This window comes from Macrotis lagotis, chromosome 5 (genome assembly GCF_037893015.1).
Source record: "Macrotis lagotis isolate mMagLag1 chromosome 5, bilby.v1.9.chrom.fasta, whole genome shotgun sequence".
Classification (NCBI taxonomy): Eukaryota; Metazoa; Chordata; class Mammalia; order Peramelemorphia; family Peramelidae; genus Macrotis; species Macrotis lagotis.
In genome coordinates, this window is record NC_133662.1 from 252,663,301 (window position 1) to 252,681,634 (window position 18,334).

Consider the following 18,334-nt stretch of genomic DNA (forward strand, 5'->3'; position numbering starts at 1 on the left):
CTAGGCTCCTACGATGCTCAGACAGTGGTCTCTCCCCCATTCCCTTTTTCTCCAACTTCAGATAGCTCATTCCACAGTCCCAAGACTAGATGGGCCTCTGACTCCCATTTACTGCTAACCTTGCTGTGCTACTTGAGGAAGTCACCTCATTTGAGGATTCCATCAGCTTCCATGAGTTCAATTACCATGCAGATTCTCAAGTCGGTATATATAGCCCTAGTTTCTCTGAGCTATTAGGATCTGATGGAATATAACATAATGTAACATTAACATAATTTATTATTTTTGTTGTTTAGTCATGTCCAATTCGAAATGACCCTATGCACCATGGGGTTTTCTTGGCAAATATACTGGAGTGGTTTGCCATTTCCTTCTACATTAGATTAAGACAAATAGAGGTCAAATGACTTGCCCAGGGTCACACAGCTAGTGTCTAAGACCAGATCTGGAGTCAAGTATTCCTGACTTGAGGTCCAACACTCTGTCCACTGAGCCATCCAGCTACCTATAATAATATAACATGGCATGACAGAATGTGATATGATATGATATAACATGGTAACAGAATAGAATATGATATAATAGGCATCTCCAATTACCTACCAGATTTCTTGAACTGAGGTCTCAAAGACATCTAAAACTCAACATGTTCAAAACAGCATCTATTATGCAACCTCCCCCCCCCATCCCCAATATTTCTCCCCTCTGAATTCTCAATATCAAGGACACCATGATTCTCCTCGTCTGCCAGATCTGCAGCCGTCATACTCTCACTTGCACTTAGTCCACCATATGCAATTTGCCATTAAATCTTATAATTTCTGCCTTCACCACATACATCCCCTCTCTCCACTCATCCGGCAACAACCTTAGCTCAAAGCCTGATCATCTCTTATCTGGACAACTACTGGAATTTCTTTGAAATTGGTCCCCTTTTCCCAAGACTGTCCCTATTCCAATCCATTCTTCATTCTGTCAAGGAGAATCTCTTAAAGGGCAGGTCTGACATCATTTCCCTCCCAAGGAAAGCATTACAATGAATCCTTTTACTTCTAGGTTAAAATAATGGGTAAATTAAAGCCTTTACAACTTGGGCCCTTTCCAGCCTTCTTACACCTCCCCTGCCTCAGTTTACCCTTGGTTCTCTCGCTCTCCATTCATTTCTCCTGCCTCCAGTACTTTGCAATGCTGCTTCTCAAGTCTGGAATAGTTTGCCCCTTAAATTCTGCCTCCAAAGCTTCGCTGACTTCTACTTAAATCCCACCAAGATGCGGTCTTGGATCCCCAGTTACTAATACCATTCCCTCTCCAATCACCTCCACACAGTCTGTATATATTCTATACATGGAATTTTCATGGTAATCGCCCCATTAGACTGTACACAGCTTGGGAGCAGGGAGAGGTTTTTGATTTTCTTTGCACCTACAATGCTAACATACAACAAGTGCTTAATAAATGCACATTGACTGATTGCATTTCTTCCCAATACCTCTCTAAAACTCCATTCCCTTCACCGAGTGCCATTACTTAATGAAATGATTGCAGTGCCAGAAAATCTAACCCAAAGCCAGTCTGAACTATCCCTAGGGGCTGAGGATATGTGGTCTTTCTATTTTGTCCCCTTGCTGGAAAAAAAGGTCCCAGGGAAGAGTTCTGAGGTTATACCTGGCTCATCTAATCCAACCCACATAGCCTGAACCCTATGACCTGAATGACAGAACAACTGGCAATGTTTGGCCACTCAAGAAAACAGACATGGGGCGGCTAGGTGGCGCAGTGGATAAAGCACCAGCCTTGGAGTCAGGAGGACCTGGGTTCAAATCATAATTACCTAACTGTGTGGCCTTGGGCAAGCCACTTAACCCCATTTGCCTTGCAAAAACCTAACAAACAAACAAACAAACAAAAACAAAAACCAAGACATGGGGCAGACAGGTGGCCCCCTAGAGTCAAGAGGCTCAAAGTTCTAATGTGACCAACCAGTTCACTTGCCTGAACTTGGGTAAGCCATTTAATCTTTCAGGGTCTCAATTTCCCCAACTGTAAAATCAGGAGGCTGAAGGTCTCTGAGCTTCTTCCAGCTCTAGATCCCACAATTCCTTTGAGGCTCCCTCTTTCCTCTGGAGATCCTATGACTTTATAAAGTCTGTCCACTGGTAAGGGAAGGAAGCCCATTGGACAAGTGACGGTCACTCTCTAGACTTGTTCCAGGAAGGCCAGTCCCAAGATGTGGCAGCCACACCCAGACTGACCCAGTCAAAGCATCACCTGGACCTCTTGACTGGAGAAGACATTTCCAAAAAGGTCCCAAGGGCCCCATGTGGAGTTATGAAGGAACTTACTATAAAGGACATCAAACACCTCCTCCACCATCTTCCTCAGGAGGTAGACGTCCGAGCCCTGGTCTGGGGAGATCCGCTGAGCATTCCGGTTGCATTCTCGAACCTTCCTGGGGATTTCCACCTCGGGTTCTTTTCTCTGGTGCCCTCCTGCAGGATAAAAAGCAAGAAGCGACAATGATAATGTCCTGCTCCCATCACTCCACGAGGCCCTGGTCCCTCCAACCCTGATTTCCTCTTCATCTAGGCTTTCCTTCATGAAAGTCAATTTAGTGGGAAGTGCTTAGGCCTGGGATACTGGAGAGATGGATGTTTTTAGTTGATTCACTGAATGACCAGAAGCAAATAGTTTTTCTTCTTTTGCCTCAATTTCCACCTTTGTTAAAAAAGGAGAGAGGTCTTTCACTTTTATGATTCTTTGAATGGGCAGGTAGATGTCTTAAAGAGTTAATTCCTTAGCTTAAGGAGTTAAGAATTTTCTTTTTTTATTTAGAGTTAAGAAGGCCTGGGTTCTAATCCTGCCTAAGGCACCCATTAGCTATATGTCCTAGAATAAGTTACTTCTTCTCCTAATGCTTAAGCCATTGCAAAGGATTTCTATGGTTTCCAGTAGGTTTGTGGGCTGTTCTCTCAGTTTTCTGCACAATAAATTAGAGCATCTCCTTGTAAGGGGAATGTCTGATTCTCTCCAACATCCCCTAAGGGGAATGAATAGTGGAATAAGACAGGGCTCCCTCAAAGTCAGAAGGCAGATCTGGATTTGTATGAACTCATACAAATACAATGGAAGAAAGTGATTGTCCTAAACTGGCCAGCATCTAATTCTCTCTCTCTCTCTCTCTCTTTCTCTCTCTCTCTCTCTCTGATTTTTTTCCTGAGGCAGTGGTATTAAGTGACTTGCCCAAGGTCACACCGCTAGTAAATATCAAGTGGCTGAGGCTTGATTTGAACTCAGGTCTCCTGATTCTAGAACCAGTGCTCTTTCCATTGCTGCCCCCAGAACCCAATTCTCTAAGGCAAGGGAGGGGTTCTATATTTTTCCTGTAGCCCCTCTTGGAGAAGAAGGGATCCCTTCTCAGATTCATATACTTGAATAACTGAAAGGTTGCATTTCAATTAGGTTCATGAAATAAAACTATTTTTTTTTGCCAAGTTCACAGACTTCCTGAAATCTAGCTATAACCTCCTAAAGGGTCTGTGGATCTTAAGGGGTTTTTTTTAGGTTTTTTCAAGGCAATGGGGTTAAGTGGCTTGCCCAAGGTCACACAGCTACAGCTAGGTAATTACTAAGTGTCTGAGGCCAGATTTGAACTCAGGTCCTCCTGCCTCCAGGGCCGGTGCTCTATCCACTGAGAAATCCAGCCTCCCCAGATCTTAGGTTTAAAAATTCCATCTTTAAGGGGTTCAGGGAGAGAATTCAAAAGGAAAAAAAATGAATCATGTAGAAGAAAAATTAGCAGGAAGAACTAATATTAATAATTAGCATTTATATAAAACTGCAAATTTGCAAAAGAGTTTTTATGTTATCTCATTTGAGAAAAGCTTGTGAGGCTTATTTTCCCCATTTGACAGATGAGGAAACTGAGGCAAACAAGTAAAGTGACTTGCCCAAGGACACCCTGATAATAGGTATCTGAGGCAGCATTTGAACTCAGATCTCCATGCCTCTTAAGACCACGATTACGATTCACTCAGCCAACAAGCTCCCTTTAATTAAAGGGAAGAGGGGCGATGTGGTGTGACTTCTGTGAAACTATTTTTTCAGCAGTAACATAACTGTTACTCAAGATCAAACAAGATAATGGATGGGAAAATACTGTCAATACAAGAATGAGGAACATTAATGACTGGTAAATGGTAGACAATAAATATTTACCAAATGAGTAAGCAGCCGGCACGGAAAACAGTCTGAGCAATATGGAGAGCAGGGCAGGGGGAGGCAAGCTGATTTGTGGGAGTATAGACCTCATGAGGGAGGAAAGGTAAGTCAGAGTTTAAACCAAAGTCTGTGAGTAGTAGGGAGCCATTGAGGGTTCTTCTGGGAGTAATGGGAGAACTGTATTTTGGGAAGCTTCTCTTGGCAGTGTTACATTGGGTGAACTGGAAGGAGAGACTGGAGGCAGGGAGAGCCAGGAGAAAACAATGAGACTGAGTCCATAGGGAAAGGAGAAGGGATCCTCTTTTTCTTTTCTTTTCTTTTTTTAAGGTTTTTTGGTAAGGCAAATGGGGTTAAGTGGTTTGCCCAAGGCCACACGGCTAGGTCATTATTAAGTGTCTGAGACCGGATTTGAACCCAGGTACTCCTGACTTCAAGGCCGGTGCTTTATCCACTGCGCCATCTAGCCGCCCCTGGGATCCTCTTTTTCAAATTGATCCCTTCTCTTCAAAAATAGTAATAAAACCCAAATTGGGAAAAATACTGTCAAAGAAGAAAAAAACAGTAGAGCAAGCAGCTGCACTACAAATATAAAACACAAATAATAAGGCTATTTGTGGGGGGAAACCAACTTAGAATGAAGCTCTTTTAGTTACCCAGGGAGAAAAGCCCATGGGTGGCATCCAAAGCCAACCAACCCACTTTAAATTGAATCCTCTTTCTTGCGAGGAGTCCTAGAATACACTTTAGGACACAGCAGGCATTCAATAAATCCTTGCTAATTGATTCACTCGAGTGCAGAAAACATTGGATTTGGAGATCTGTGTTTGAGTTTTGCCTCTTATTGTCTTTGTGACTGTGGATAAGTTACTTTTCCTGGCCTCAGTTTCCTCATCTATATAATGGACTCACTGGTCTCATTATAGTTTCTTTTAGTCTTAGCTCCAGGATCCTCTGATTTCCAAGGGGAAGGGGATGGAATCATCTCCCCATGGATCTTTTTGCAGCCTTATTTTTCCCATGGAAAGAAGCAGCCAAGAAGATAGTCACTATATGACCTTTGGAAGTCTGAGTCTTGGGCACCTCTCAAAGACTATGAGTTGTAGAGAAGATTCTAATCTCCATTGGAAGAGAGGGTTTCTCACTATTAAAATCACCCAGTGAAATCACAGGTTTGGACCATCACAAACCAAACCAAACAAAGCAATACCTTTAACTAATACCCACTGCTCTAACATTTTCTTTAGAGCAATCTGCTGAGGTAAGAAATGCAAGCATTATTGGCCCATTCTCAGATATGGAAACTGAGGCTCAGAGAGATTAATGATAATCAATCACAGTCATGTCCCTGGATTGGAACCATTGTCTCTGAATTGTACAACCCCTGCTTCATCTACTAAGTTCAGCAAAATGTTTTTAAAAATAATCACTAATCTTGGAAATGAGAATCTTGCACATGGTGAGGCTTGCCTGATCCCCACCACCCCTTTTTAAATGGATATGGTAACATCTCCTAATAAGCTCAGTGATCACCAGGGACATCTCCTTCATCATCTCCCCAGCTGCCCACTAGGGTAGTAGGGAATAGTCCAGATGAAGGCTCCGTGATCTCTCACTTGCCTGCCCTCTTCCCTTAGCGCCTCCCACCTCCTAGGGCCACATTTAAAAGAGTGATGAGCCAAAGTCTGGAGGGTCTTGGCACAACTGGAGAGTCCAATGGCATAGAAGGAAGGAGCTCTATTTGTGCTCTTGTCTAAGGACTGCCACTGCCATAGGAGAATGCCATTTTCCAAGACTTGCCCACCAAGACCTTGGCTTGGGGTGAAAAGTTCACTCAGTTGCACTCTATAAAAACTGGAAACTAAATAAATCCAAGTTGAACCCATGCTGGGAATTTTCTGCCCCTTCCAGCCAAACCTGGCCTTCCAGGCCTAATGAGAAAAGGTCACTTAAGTCCTACCTCAGTGAAGCCACACAGGGACCTCTCCTTTCTCTGAACATCTATGAGGGGATGGGACCTGAGAAGTCAAAGGTATAGGGACTCCCATAGGAGGGGGCTTCCTCTACTAGTGCAGGGTACCACCTTCCCCACAAATCAAAGTCTTAAAGAATTGCCTCAAATTATAAAAAGAGATGGAACCTGAACCCAGGTCCTCCTGGCTCTGAGGCCAACAGTCTATTAAGTCATCCTGCCTGTAAAATACCTAATGAATATAAATGATACCAGCTCCCTTTACTAGAGTGTTCTCAGGTTACAAAGTGCTTTCCTCAGGACTACCCTATGGGGTAGGGGAGTTAAGTAATGCTATCTCCATTCTGCAGATGAGAAAATTGAGGTTCGGAGGCTTGAACTGACTTGCTGGGGTCACAAAGCTGGGAAACGGAAGAGTGAATTAGTGGCCCACTCTCTCAACTCCTAAAGGCAATGAAAGAAGACCGAGCCACTTATAATCTATGTGACCTTGGATAAATCACAAATCTCCCATGCCTCCCTCACATACATACTGGTCCTCAGTTTCTTCATTTGTAAAATGAAAAGGTTGAGTTATACACCTCTGTGGCTCCTCCCACTTCTAAATACCATTTTCTATGGCTCTTTTTCCATTACACTCCATTTTCTTATTGCTTTCCAACTTCCCGATAAGCAGTGAGGTCGGTCTCCCTGTGCTGTAATAATCATCTGATGGATGAGAGCTTGGGCCACACCTCCCTCTCTTCTTTGTAGAGGTGGGGGACTACAGGTACAGAACACTGTATATGATGTCAGATACTTTCTATATGCTGGACTGGTTTTTCTTCCCTTTATTTATTGTGTCATAAAGGATGGCTCTCTGGGAGGGGGAAGGAGAGAAAGACACTGGAAAATGTGAGTGGTGTAAAAATAAAAGATATCAATAATTTTAAAAATAGAACCTTAGCCATATGATGTACATCCTGTATGTCTGCTGGAGGGCAGAGTCCATCTCTTACTCATCCCAGTATCCTCCATGGTGCCAGTCACAACATCTCTGAGCAGAATGAAAGAGTTAGAAGTTGTCTCGTCTAACTCCCTCATCTGACAGAAGAAGAAACCGAAGGTCAGGGAGGTAATTTGATTTGCCCTTTGTCAACAAAGGTATTAACAGTCAAGAGATGGGATTTGAAATGACCTAGAAATGTCCTTAGAGATTGTAATATGAGTGGATGAGGCTTTAAGGACATTTCTAGGTCATTTCAAATCCCATTCTCTACCCATCTCATCTTTCTTTCCCTTCCTTCCTTCCTTCCTTCCTTCCTTCCTTCTTGTCCCTATTTCTGTGAATGTTTTCCCTGTCTCTCCACCTCTGGCTATTTTAATGGTTGCCCTGGTACAGGGCTCTTTATTCTTCTGCAAAATGATGAAGCCTACAGACTCCTTGGAATAATATTTTAAATAAATAAAATAAAATCCAAGGTTTTATAGAAAAAAGTAAAGGTTAGTGGAAATAAATAATATTTTTTCCTCATCCAAGTTCATGGACACTTCCTTGAAGTGTATTCAGGAACCTCTTGGGAATCTGTGGACTCCAGGTTAAGAACCACTGCCCAAGTAGAATGTAAGTTTCTTGAGGGCAGGAATTATTTTGTCTAGATCTTTATATCCCTAGTACCCAATATAGTGCTTATCATAGAGTAGTCACTCAAAAAATATTTCTCCAATCATATCACAGAGGAAGAAAATGAGATGAAAGATGAAGTGACTTGTCCAAGGTTAATGGATAGTCAATGGCAAAGGCTGGTTTTCAAATTCTCTGATTCAAACTCCCTAGACTCTCCATTGCATCACATAATCATAGTTGTATATGAGTACAGAGGACATCTAGTCTAAGCCCCTTCCTTTTTTTTTTAAATTTTCATTAATATCTTTGGTTTTTATCTCCTTTTCCTTTCTATATTCTCTCCCTTCAGTGAGAACCATTCCTCATAATAGAATAAAGAATAAATAAAAAAAGAAAGGGGAGGGGGAGTGTTTGAAAGCAACTTAAGGAAACTCATAGGTCCACCGAATTTGGCCACATTCCCCACCCACAATATCCTTCATCTAGTGAAGGGAGGGAGATGCCCATATTGTCTCCTCTTCTTTTCTGGAAGCTGATGCTAGCTATTACATAAGTTGTGTTCACTTCCTTCTTGGGATGCTGTTCTCTCATTTCTCTCTCACTGTTATCCCTATATCAGTTGTCTTTCTGGTTCTGTTTATGTTGCTTGCCATCTGTTCATTTAAGTTTTTCCAGACTTCTCTGTAGTCACTTTCTCTTGTGGTACAGAAATATTTCATCATAATCACATACCACAAGGTATTTAGGGACTTAGACACTAGATATCTGCTTAATCTCCTTTTACAAATGGAGAAACTGAGTCCCAGAAAGGCTAATGGCTTGTCTGAGGTCACAAACTAGAGCTGAGACTAGAACTCAGGTGGTTCTCCAGTCTCCTAGTGTCATAACAAGCATGGGTAGCTAGGCAGCCAAATGGTTAGAGGGTTAGGTCTATAGTTAGGAAGCTCTGAGTTCAAATCCAGCTTGAAACTTATTAGCTGTGTGACCCTGAACAAGTCACTTAACCTCTGTTTGTCTCACTTTCCACATTTAAAGGGGAATAACCTTATAGGGTTGATCAGATGAAATAATATTGGAACAATGTTTAGCTTTATTGTTATTTATTATTATTTTTATTACATCATATGGGCTTTAATTTCTTTCACCAGAAAATTTCTGTGGATTGATTGCTCAAATGAGCTGGCCTTCTGGGTCTTATTTCTCTGGCTCTTTATGGAAAGGATGATCTTCTTTCTAAGTGGCCAGAGGGGAGGTCCAAGGAATTCATTCATTCATGGGAACTGTGGACCGATCTGCCCAATTCTGATGAAGGCCCGAGTCCAGTCGGCCAGGAAGTTGCTGCCCAGCCCGGGGCCGGCTCCAAGTGCCCAGGGCTGCCCACATTTGCCTGAATTGGAGCAGGAGATTGTGTGAAGATGCATTCTTAGCCACAAGCCTCAAATAAACCAGCGCAATTATAAATAGACAGACAAGCAGCTGGGCTCCTCAAGGGCAGGTGTTCCTGCTTTCATGGAATCAGAGAAGAGGAATGTCAGGGCTGGAAGAGACCTCGGGGATTAGCCACAGAGCCAGGAAGGGGCTCAGCCGGGTCACAGAATAGCTAATTGGGGGGCTGGGACCTTTCCCTGAAGACCAACAGAATTTCCAGCCATCCCAGTGACCTTTTTTCTACTATTAACCCTGAGTTTCCATTCTGGCAGGTCACTACGACCTTCTGTGATCATAGGCCACTCATTTCATTTTATCCCCCTTGGCCTCAGTTTCCTCAGCCATAAAATGAAGGGATTGGATAACTTTGATGGCCCCTGAAGTCTTTACCTAAAGTCTTCAGCCAAAGATACTGAAATCAGGTCTCTCACCCTGGCATGGCCGGGTGGAACCAGCCCTAATTACTAATCTCCTTCCTGCAGAGACCATCCAGGAAACGGTCCAGCCCCTGGTATCAAAGGTTACCAGCCAGCCCGGGCCGTTCACCCATCCTCTCTTTCTACCAGATCTCTAGGGGGAAAATGATGAGGAGGGAGAAAGGGAGAGGGTTAGGTGTGGAGAGGCCATTCAGTAAACTTGGGGGTTCTCAGATAAAATAAAGACCCTTCTGCTTGGCTTCTAACTCCTTTGACCACCAGGCCCCGCCTTGCTGATTCGAACTCCCAAGCTCTATTGTGTAAAAGGGCTAACCCTCATCTAAGAGACTCCAAATGTGATTTCCTGCCTCCATCCTTTGCATTAGCTGTGCCCTTGCCTGCAACGTCTCCTCCTTAACCTCTGTCTCTTCCTTCCAGTGTGACTCAGCCACCATTTTTATGATCATTTCTTAAAAATGAATTTTAACCAGCATTCTTTTGCTCTTATACCCCTTCCTTTCCTTTTCTATTGCTATATCTCTCCCTTTTTCCCTCCCTGAGAACCTTCTTATAGTGAAATATTTAAAAATGGCATCAACAGTCAGCACCTCTAACCAACATTCTGAGAAACGCTACCATTACGTGTAATTTTCCACACCCCCAGACCCCCACCTCACCTCTGCTTGGAGGAGGGAGGCACACCCCAACTTCTCTCCAAACCTCTGCTGATGCCCTAAACTGCTTGTCCTATCTCTGTAATGACCTTGTATTGCTTGACTCTACTGGCTATTGTTTAATCATGTTCGTCTCTCTGTGACCCCATTTGGGGTGTTCTTGGCAAAGATACTGGAATCATTTGCCATTTCCTTCTCCAGCTCATTTGCCAGATGAGGAAACTGAGGTTAACAGGTGAAGTGACTTGTCCAGGGTCACACAGTTACTGTCAGACTAGATTTGAATTCAGATCTTTCTGAGGAGCTCTGGGCTACCCTCGAGTTTTATACCCTGCCCCCATACCTTCCTGAAAGGGGAAGGGGTGTCGCCCCAGTTTTATGGTCTTTCCCCATTAGATTATAAGCTCCTTGAGGGCAGGGACTATTTCCTTTTTTATACTTGTATTAGCACAGTGATTGGCAGTGCCAATACATCACAGATGCTTGATGAAGAAATAGTAATCGGTTGATCTTTCTTTCTAACCCCACACAGAACAGGGGCTGAATAAATGCTTGCTAATTAATGATGCTCATGGTTGTGTGTGTGTGTGTGTGTGTGTGTGTGACAGAGACAGGCAGAAACACATACACACATACTACAGAGAGAGAGAGACAAGAACAGAAATAAAGAGAGAGACTGTGAGACAGAGACAGGCACAGAGGCAAAAGAGAAAGAGGGGCAGAGAGACAGGGAGAGAAAGACAAACAGAGACTGAGAGAGGCGGGGAGGGGTGAGAGAGATTATTTGCACGGTCAGTCTTGACCCACAAAATTCTACTTGGAGACCAATAAACTAGGAGCCACAGGTCAGACAGAGCTGAACCCACCCATCATTAACAGAGAGCTGGGGTCACAGAATCAACCTGCTTTTCTGGAGGGAACCAGTGGAGGGGCTGGGGGTTTGGGTCCCAGCCCTGCAGCCTCCTTCCTGTGTGACTTTAGCCGAGCCCCAAGTCTCTGGGCTTTAATTTCTTTCACCAGAAAATGAAGAGCTTGGTAATAAGGCCCCAAAGGACAATGATCGGCGGGTACTCACGGCAGAATCTGAGGAAATCTGTCTGCAGCTCCTTCCTTGAGTTCAGAAAGATTCTCCCCTTCTCAGTCCCAACCACGAAAGCGCTCTCATCATGGACCGCGACACAGGCCACCTCTGCATTTAGTTTGGAAAGTGCGGAGCACTGGAGATGGGAAGAAGAAGGAAAGAGTCCATTAATCATATTCTGACATCATCCCATATGCTTATGACCTGAGTGACCTTGAGCAAGTCACTTTTCCATGTTACAGGTGAGAAGGTCGCAATCAGTATCCCCTGGGGTCCTTTCTAGATCGAATCTCAGAGTCTATGACCCCTTCGTGGGCTGAAACACCCCCAGTCATCCATCCCGAAACAGAGCCCTGATCCAGGGCCCATCCCCCAATTGGTCTATAGATATCTGTAGGCTACCTTTTCAATTTAAGACTTGGTCCTCCTTACAGTGTAGACCCCCACCCCTACCACTCAAATTTGGGGTCACATACTTTAACCATTATCAATCACTATTACCTCAGTGTGGATGAGTTTGTGGGGTATTGTTTTTTAGGTTTTTGCAAGGCAATGGGGTTAAGTGGCTTGCCCAAGGCCACACAGCTAGGTAATTATTAAGTGTCTGAGGCCGGATTTGAACTCAGGGACTCCAGACTCCAGGGCCGGTGCTCTATCCACTGCACCACCTAGCCACCCCCACTGTGCCACCTAGCTGCCTTGTTGTGGGGTATTTTATTGCGGGTTTTTTAACATAAATTTTTTTCCCACTTTTTTACTTTTTGGCAAACAAAAGGACAGAACAACACTCTTGGATTTAATCGGCAGAGTCAAACAAAACAAGTTTTCACAGTGGGCATGATACATACATATACCTGTGAGTATATTTGTCATGTATGTCTATATAAACAGGTTTATATATATCCATAAATAGGCATGGCATGCTCTGTGGAGATATACAGACATGCATGCATAGGAATATAAACACAAAAAACACAGAGGAAATATGTGTGTTTATAAAATATGCATAAATGCATGTAAACACACAGATGATGTCCCAAAAGTCTTAATGCATTTTTCAGCTTGGATTCTGAAGCTTGAGATAGCCTATTAGTTTACAGTCAGGAGATGGAGAGCATGCCTCCTCATTGACCCCTTGGCATTGTGGTTGGTCACTGAGTTGATCAGAGTTCTTCCAGGGTTGGTTTTGATGATGGAGAAGAGAGAAGAACACTAGGTGACCAAGATGGGTTCTAAACTGTGATCATGATGGTAGGTGGGGAAGGGAGAAAAGGACTAGGTGGCCAAGGTGGGGTTCTGAGCTGTGACAATGATGGTAGGTGGGGAAGGGAGAAGAGCACTTGGTGGCCAAGGTGGGTTCTAAGCTGTGACAATGATGGTGGTTGGACTTGACAAAGTTGAATCCATGGAATATCAACTTCCCCAACCTTGCAAGATGGCCCCGGGGCTGGCCTTGGCCTGCCTCTCCCGTGTTCTGCCAAATATCTCCAGTGGAAGCTCAGTTGCTGTCCAACTCAACTGCGCAATCCTGCTGTCAGGCAGCATTTTAATCCTTTCTAAGGTTATAACAAAGCGGCCTGAAGAAAGGCGACTCAGGCTAGGAGTCAGGGTCTGGACTCTGAACAAAGTCTAGCCAGGCCAGTTACTCTCAGTAAGTGAGTCTGAGCTGACAAGCTCCTTGAGGGTAGGGATTCTTTCATTTTTGTCTCTGTAACTCCGCTCCAGAGTTCAGTAGCCCGGCTCTTAGTAGGTGCTTCATAAATACTACCTGTTTGACTGCTTGACCTCTCCGCCCCCCTCTTCCCTGTCTGCTGTTTAAATACTTTTTAAAGGAAGAAGGGGGCAGCCCATAGTCAGGTGCCATCTCCCTAGATCTTTGTGGGTAGGAAATAAGATACGAAAAGGAAGAAGCACGAGAAACATCCACTATACTTGGAGCCACGCAACAGAGGAAGAGGAAAACGGCTAGATGATGAATAAGAAGACACATGAGGTCAAGTCTCACCTATAACCAAAGCAAGTCACTGCATCACCCTGAGTCTCAGTTTTCATGGCTGTAAAATGGGGGGATAGTCCTAGTATTCCTTACTTCTTGGGACTACTGGGAAAGAAGTCTCTGAAATCATTAAATGCATCTAAGTTATGACTATCAATGTTAGGATTAAAGACCTAGAGATGGATCAGAGATCTTATAAACACAGATTTGGGGCGGGGGAAGCCCTTAGACATCATGGGCTCATGGGCCTCAGAGGTCTTACAGATGAAGAAATGGAGGAGCAGGGAAGTGAGGGGATTTGCCCAAGGACACCTGGGGAGAAAGCTTCATGGGTAAGATCCAAACCTAGGTAAAGCTGTGAACTAATCCAACCATTCTGGAGAGCAATATGGAATTATGTCCAAAGAGCAATAAAACTGATCATACTCTTTGACTCAGCAATACCACTATTAGGCTTTATTCAGAAGAAATTATAAAAAAAATGGGAAAACTCCCACATGTTCCAAAATATTCCTAGCAGCTCTTTTTGTATGGGTAAATAACTGGAAAATTGAGGGGAGACCCATCAATTGAGAATTGGCTGAACAAGTTATAGTATATGAATGTTATGGAGAACAAGTGTTCTATAAAAACCATGAATGATCAGACTGTAGAGAAGCATAGAAAGAACTGCAGAAACTGATGGTGAGCAGAACCAAGAGAACAGGGGCAGCTGGGTGGCACAGTGGATAGAGCACCATTCCTGGAGTTCAGAGGACCTGAGTTCAAATCTGACCTCAGACACTTAATAATTACCTAACTGTATGACCTTGGGCATTTCACTTAACCCCCATTGCCTTACAAAAACAAACAAACAAACAAAAAACCCCAAACAAACAAAAAACCAAAAAGAACCAAGAGAATTGTACATGTTAACAGCAGCATTGTGAGTTAATCAACTTTGATGGATGCAGCTCCTCTCAGCAGTTGAGAAAGCTAAGACAACCCTGGAGATCTATCATGGACAAAGCCATCCACATCCAGATGATGGGAAAAAAACTAAAGCAAAACAAAACAAAAAAACAACAAACACCAAAATCTGAAAGAACACTATGTTCTCTTTTTTAAAATTTCTCTTATATTTTTCCTTCCTATCCCTTGGTCTTCTTTCTTTTCTTTGTCCTAATTCCTCATACCAAAAATGACTAATATGTAACCACAAATGTACATGACAATGTTCACTAGTCTATTCACTTCTGAGGGGAGTGGGGTAGGAAGGAAGGCTGGAAGAAAATTGTGTAACTTTTACATGTGCATGCGGATGAATGCTGAAAAACTTTCCTAACATGTAACTGGAAAAATAAAATAAAAGAGCACTAAGAAAAAAATAGGATCTAGGAAAAAAATCTGAACTCAAGTCATTTGATGCCAGGGCAAGTTATACTACCATCATATTCATTTAGCATCAACATCATCACCACCATCATCACTCATCACCACCATCATCATCATCAACAACAAAACAGAAATCAGTGTTCTTTCCCCAGCAGAGACTGATGCCTGGGACTAAATAGAAGACAACTCAAATAAGAAATAACAAACTGACAACTACAGAGATCTTTCAAATTTGCCAAGGACTTTTCCCCACAGTATACACAAAAGGAAGTGACTACAAAGATCATCACTATCCCATTTTACAGATGAGAAGACTGAGGCCCAGAAAGTTGAAGGTCAAATACCAAGTAGATATCCTGAGATGGAATCAGAACCTGGGACTCTTGATCCTACATCCAGTGGTCTCTCCAATATAGCATGCTGATTCCCATTAATTTAGTTTTTTCTTAAATGGGAAGATGCTTGGGCTGTTTCAACATTGGCTATCTCAGAGGCATGGTGCTAGGCAAAGTGAATGAATGACTGAGCCTATCCTGGAGTCATCAAGACTCTCATCCAGGATCTTGCCTGAAATGAAGATGCCAAGGTAGGTTGCTGTCTCCCAACCTGAGTTTAAGGATGGGGCCCCAAATTCCCAGAGTCCTCTGAATGAGAGAACATCCAGAAATTTATTGAAACTTTTTCTTCTTTTGGACTTAAATTTCTCAACTCACACCTTCTCCAGGGAGAGGAGAAGCCTGCCAGTCTAGTCGTTCCAACCTAATCATATCCCAACTTAGCCATACCCTGCCTCAGTGGCAGGAAGGAACTCTTCTTTCTGTACTTGATCCAGGATTACTTGACTTCCCTTGCCCTCAATTTCCCCATCTATAAAAACAATACCTAGCATTTATATATCATTTTAAAGTTTACAAAGTGTTTAACATAAATTGTCTCACCTGATCCCCACAATAACCCTATGAGGTTAGTGATCTTATTACCCCTATTCTATGAATGAAGAGACAGAAGTTTCCTGTCCAGGATTACACAACTTGTACCTGAGGCAGCATTTGAACTCAAGTCTTCCTGATTCTACATCCAATAGTTTGTCTACTGTGAAAATGAGGGCTTTGAAAAAATCCCTCCTTGCTATCATCTGGGGGACCCCTGGGCTCCCTTGACAGTAGTAGACTCCAACCACTCTACAGTCCAGGAAACCCTGCCCTCATGAGCAGAACTCCTTTGTCTTCCTTCTATTCACTGTGGCAAGACATTTCACCTATATGAATCCTATAACGTCCCTTCTAGAGCTAAAATTTCGTCCTTATAAATAACCAGTAAGAAGCAAGATGCTGCTGCCATTGCCGGCTAGGACCCTGGGAAACTCTCAGAGACTACAGATATGGAGAAGTTGCTGCTCTGTATTGATGGAAATAGTTTCCATACCAAGAGTTCTCCAAACTGATGAAATGACAGGTGGCCCACATTTCTCTCCTACCCCTCAAAATAAAAAGTTTGCCAGAAATGAATGGGAAGAAGAAAGAATTTTGACTTGAAGAGGAGGGTCTCGTGAACAAATGGACTGGGGGAACTCTGCTTTGGAGACTACTGTTGTAAGGGAAGAATGGGTTGGGGAACCCTAGATGGCAACAAGGGATCCCCAAAGCCATCTCTCTGCCTCAGGGCAGGCAGCCCCAGACAGACACTGAAAAATAAACTTGTGTTGGGTCACTTCTCCCCTGGCTTTTAATTTCATGGCTTAAAAAAAAAAAGTTCTTGGCTCAGACACTTAGCCGGAACCCCATCTCGTTTATGTAATTGAGGCTGCCTTATGTAAGTTTTTTACTGGAACCTAACATCAGAAGAATGTGACTTATCTCCTTTTGTTCTCAAGATTAAAAACCCAATGCTCTCCCTCTGGCCTTGAGAAACTCTCAGGAACAGCAGCGACAGAAATGATTTGAAACCCCCATGTCAATAAGTGAGATGGCTTCCTTCATCAATATTAATAGGAAGACGGGACAGCTAGGTGGCACAGTGGATAGAGCACCAACCATGGAGTCAGGAGGACTGAGTTCAAATGCGGCTCAGACACTTAATTACCTAGCTGTGTGACCTTGGGCAAGTCCCTTAACCCCATTGCCTTACAAAAAAAAATTAGTAGGAAGATAATGAAGATGTGGAGACAAAGTGGCTGGCATGGCCTGGAGGTGAGGATTCCGCTTCCCTGTTCAGCCGCAATCTTACCGTTAATGAGAATTCCAATAAAAATAATCTACCTTTGTCAGCACTTTAAAGGTACAAAGCACACTAACCCTGTGGGAAGGTAGGATCATAGAATTAGTGTCCGAAGGGGCTTTCAGAAGACAGTCACTCCAACTCTCTCATTTTACAGATGAGGACACTGAGGCAGGGGGAAGGGATCACTGGCTTGAATTCTAGATCAGTGTTTTTTTCAATCAACCAAGGAATCAAATCAATAAGCATTTGTTAAGGAAACATTTTGTACCAAAGCCTGGGGATCCAAAGAACCAAAGTGAAATCAGTCATGACCTCAGTGAGCTTCCATTCCATAAGAGAAAGACAAGTAAAAGCAGATATGCTTTCCCCTGCCTGCCATAGACTCATTAACCTCATTTTATAGAAAATCAGAGACATGGAGAAATTTGCATAAGGTCATACAGCTAGTCAGGGTCAGGGTTAGAATTTGAACCCAGACCTCTGGTCTGAAAGTCTAGGACTTTCCTCACTCTGTATGCCTTTGTGACCATCACAGGAGCAGGATGTCTCAAAGGACCTTTCAGATCTTCAATCAGCGTCAACTGTTCAGACATCTCAACTCCTGGATCTCCACTGGGCTGGAGGGTAAGAATAAAGGAGGACCAAGGGGATTGTGCTGAGTGATTCCAAGAAGCCTAAAGCTCTCCTGTTCAACACAAGGCATCCCCTAGGTGTGATCTATAGACCACACACAGTCATATGTGCACCCTTGCCTTAGGCACAGATCAAGGGCCCTTAGAAGTTAGAACTGGAAAGGATCAAATATTTTGCCTCATTTTTTGAGATGAAAGGAAATGAAGAACAGAGAGGTTCCAAATACGGCACAACTAATAAATAGCTATGGCAGGATTTGAATCAAGGTCTTCTGGACTTCTAGGATCTCTGATCTCTCTCTTGCCATGCTGCCTCTCTCATCCAAGTAGCTAAAGAAAAGGGATGCTCAGAATGAAGAGAACATAGGGAGATCTTTCCTCAAGGACTGGGGCAGGCTGGAAATAGAAGCAGGTCCTAGGAGGGGTTGGATAATGCCCCTGATGCAGGCAGGCTCTCCTGATGTCAGACAGTTCAGGCCCAGGAAAAGAGGGAAGGATTCAGGAGCTGTCTGAAAGCTATTCTACCATTAAAAGATTGAATAAACATTTCTTTGTATCCCTAGCACCTAGAGCAATGCCTTGAAAAATTTAGATTGCATTTCAACAATGTAGAAGGGGTAATAAGCAATAATTAATATTATTGTTAATAATAATAATCATAATATGCATGCATTATTATTCATCCCTTCTGTGGGCCAAGGGCTTTATGATTATTATCTC

At 43.2% G+C, this 18,334-nt stretch overlaps 1 protein-coding gene and 1 long non-coding RNA gene across 10 annotated transcripts in view; one reads left to right on the forward strand and one right to left on the reverse strand.

Annotated features, from left to right (window-relative positions):
* GTF2IRD1 (GTF2I repeat domain containing 1) overlaps positions 1–18,334 on the reverse strand; it is a 234,448-nt gene that overhangs the window by 128,751 nt on the left and 87,363 nt on the right. For 4 of the 8 annotated variants that reach the window (XM_074189368.1, XM_074189369.1, XM_074189367.1 and 1 more), the window contains exons 3-4: positions 11,387–11,528; positions 2,343–2,489 (exon numbers count right to left, since the gene is read on the reverse strand). In XM_074189368.1, coding sequence (XP_074045469.1) covers positions 2,343–2,489; positions 11,387–11,528 — 289 coding nt within the window. Of the gene's footprint in view, positions 1–2,342; positions 2,490–6,720; positions 7,244–11,386; positions 11,529–18,334 lie in introns of those variants that run through there. The other 4 variants (XM_074189373.1, XM_074189371.1, XM_074189370.1 and 1 more) reach the window with 4 other exon arrangements.
* Positions 7,073–18,102, forward strand: LOC141488916 (uncharacterized). Of its 2 annotated transcripts, none has more exons than XR_012468847.1 (4): positions 7,073–7,301; positions 11,332–11,634; positions 12,168–12,248; positions 17,518–18,102. It is a non-coding gene; the product is annotated as an uncharacterized LOC141488916 (long non-coding RNA). The 2 variants fall into 2 exon arrangements; XR_012468848.1 differs by having other exon boundaries at positions 7,073–7,292.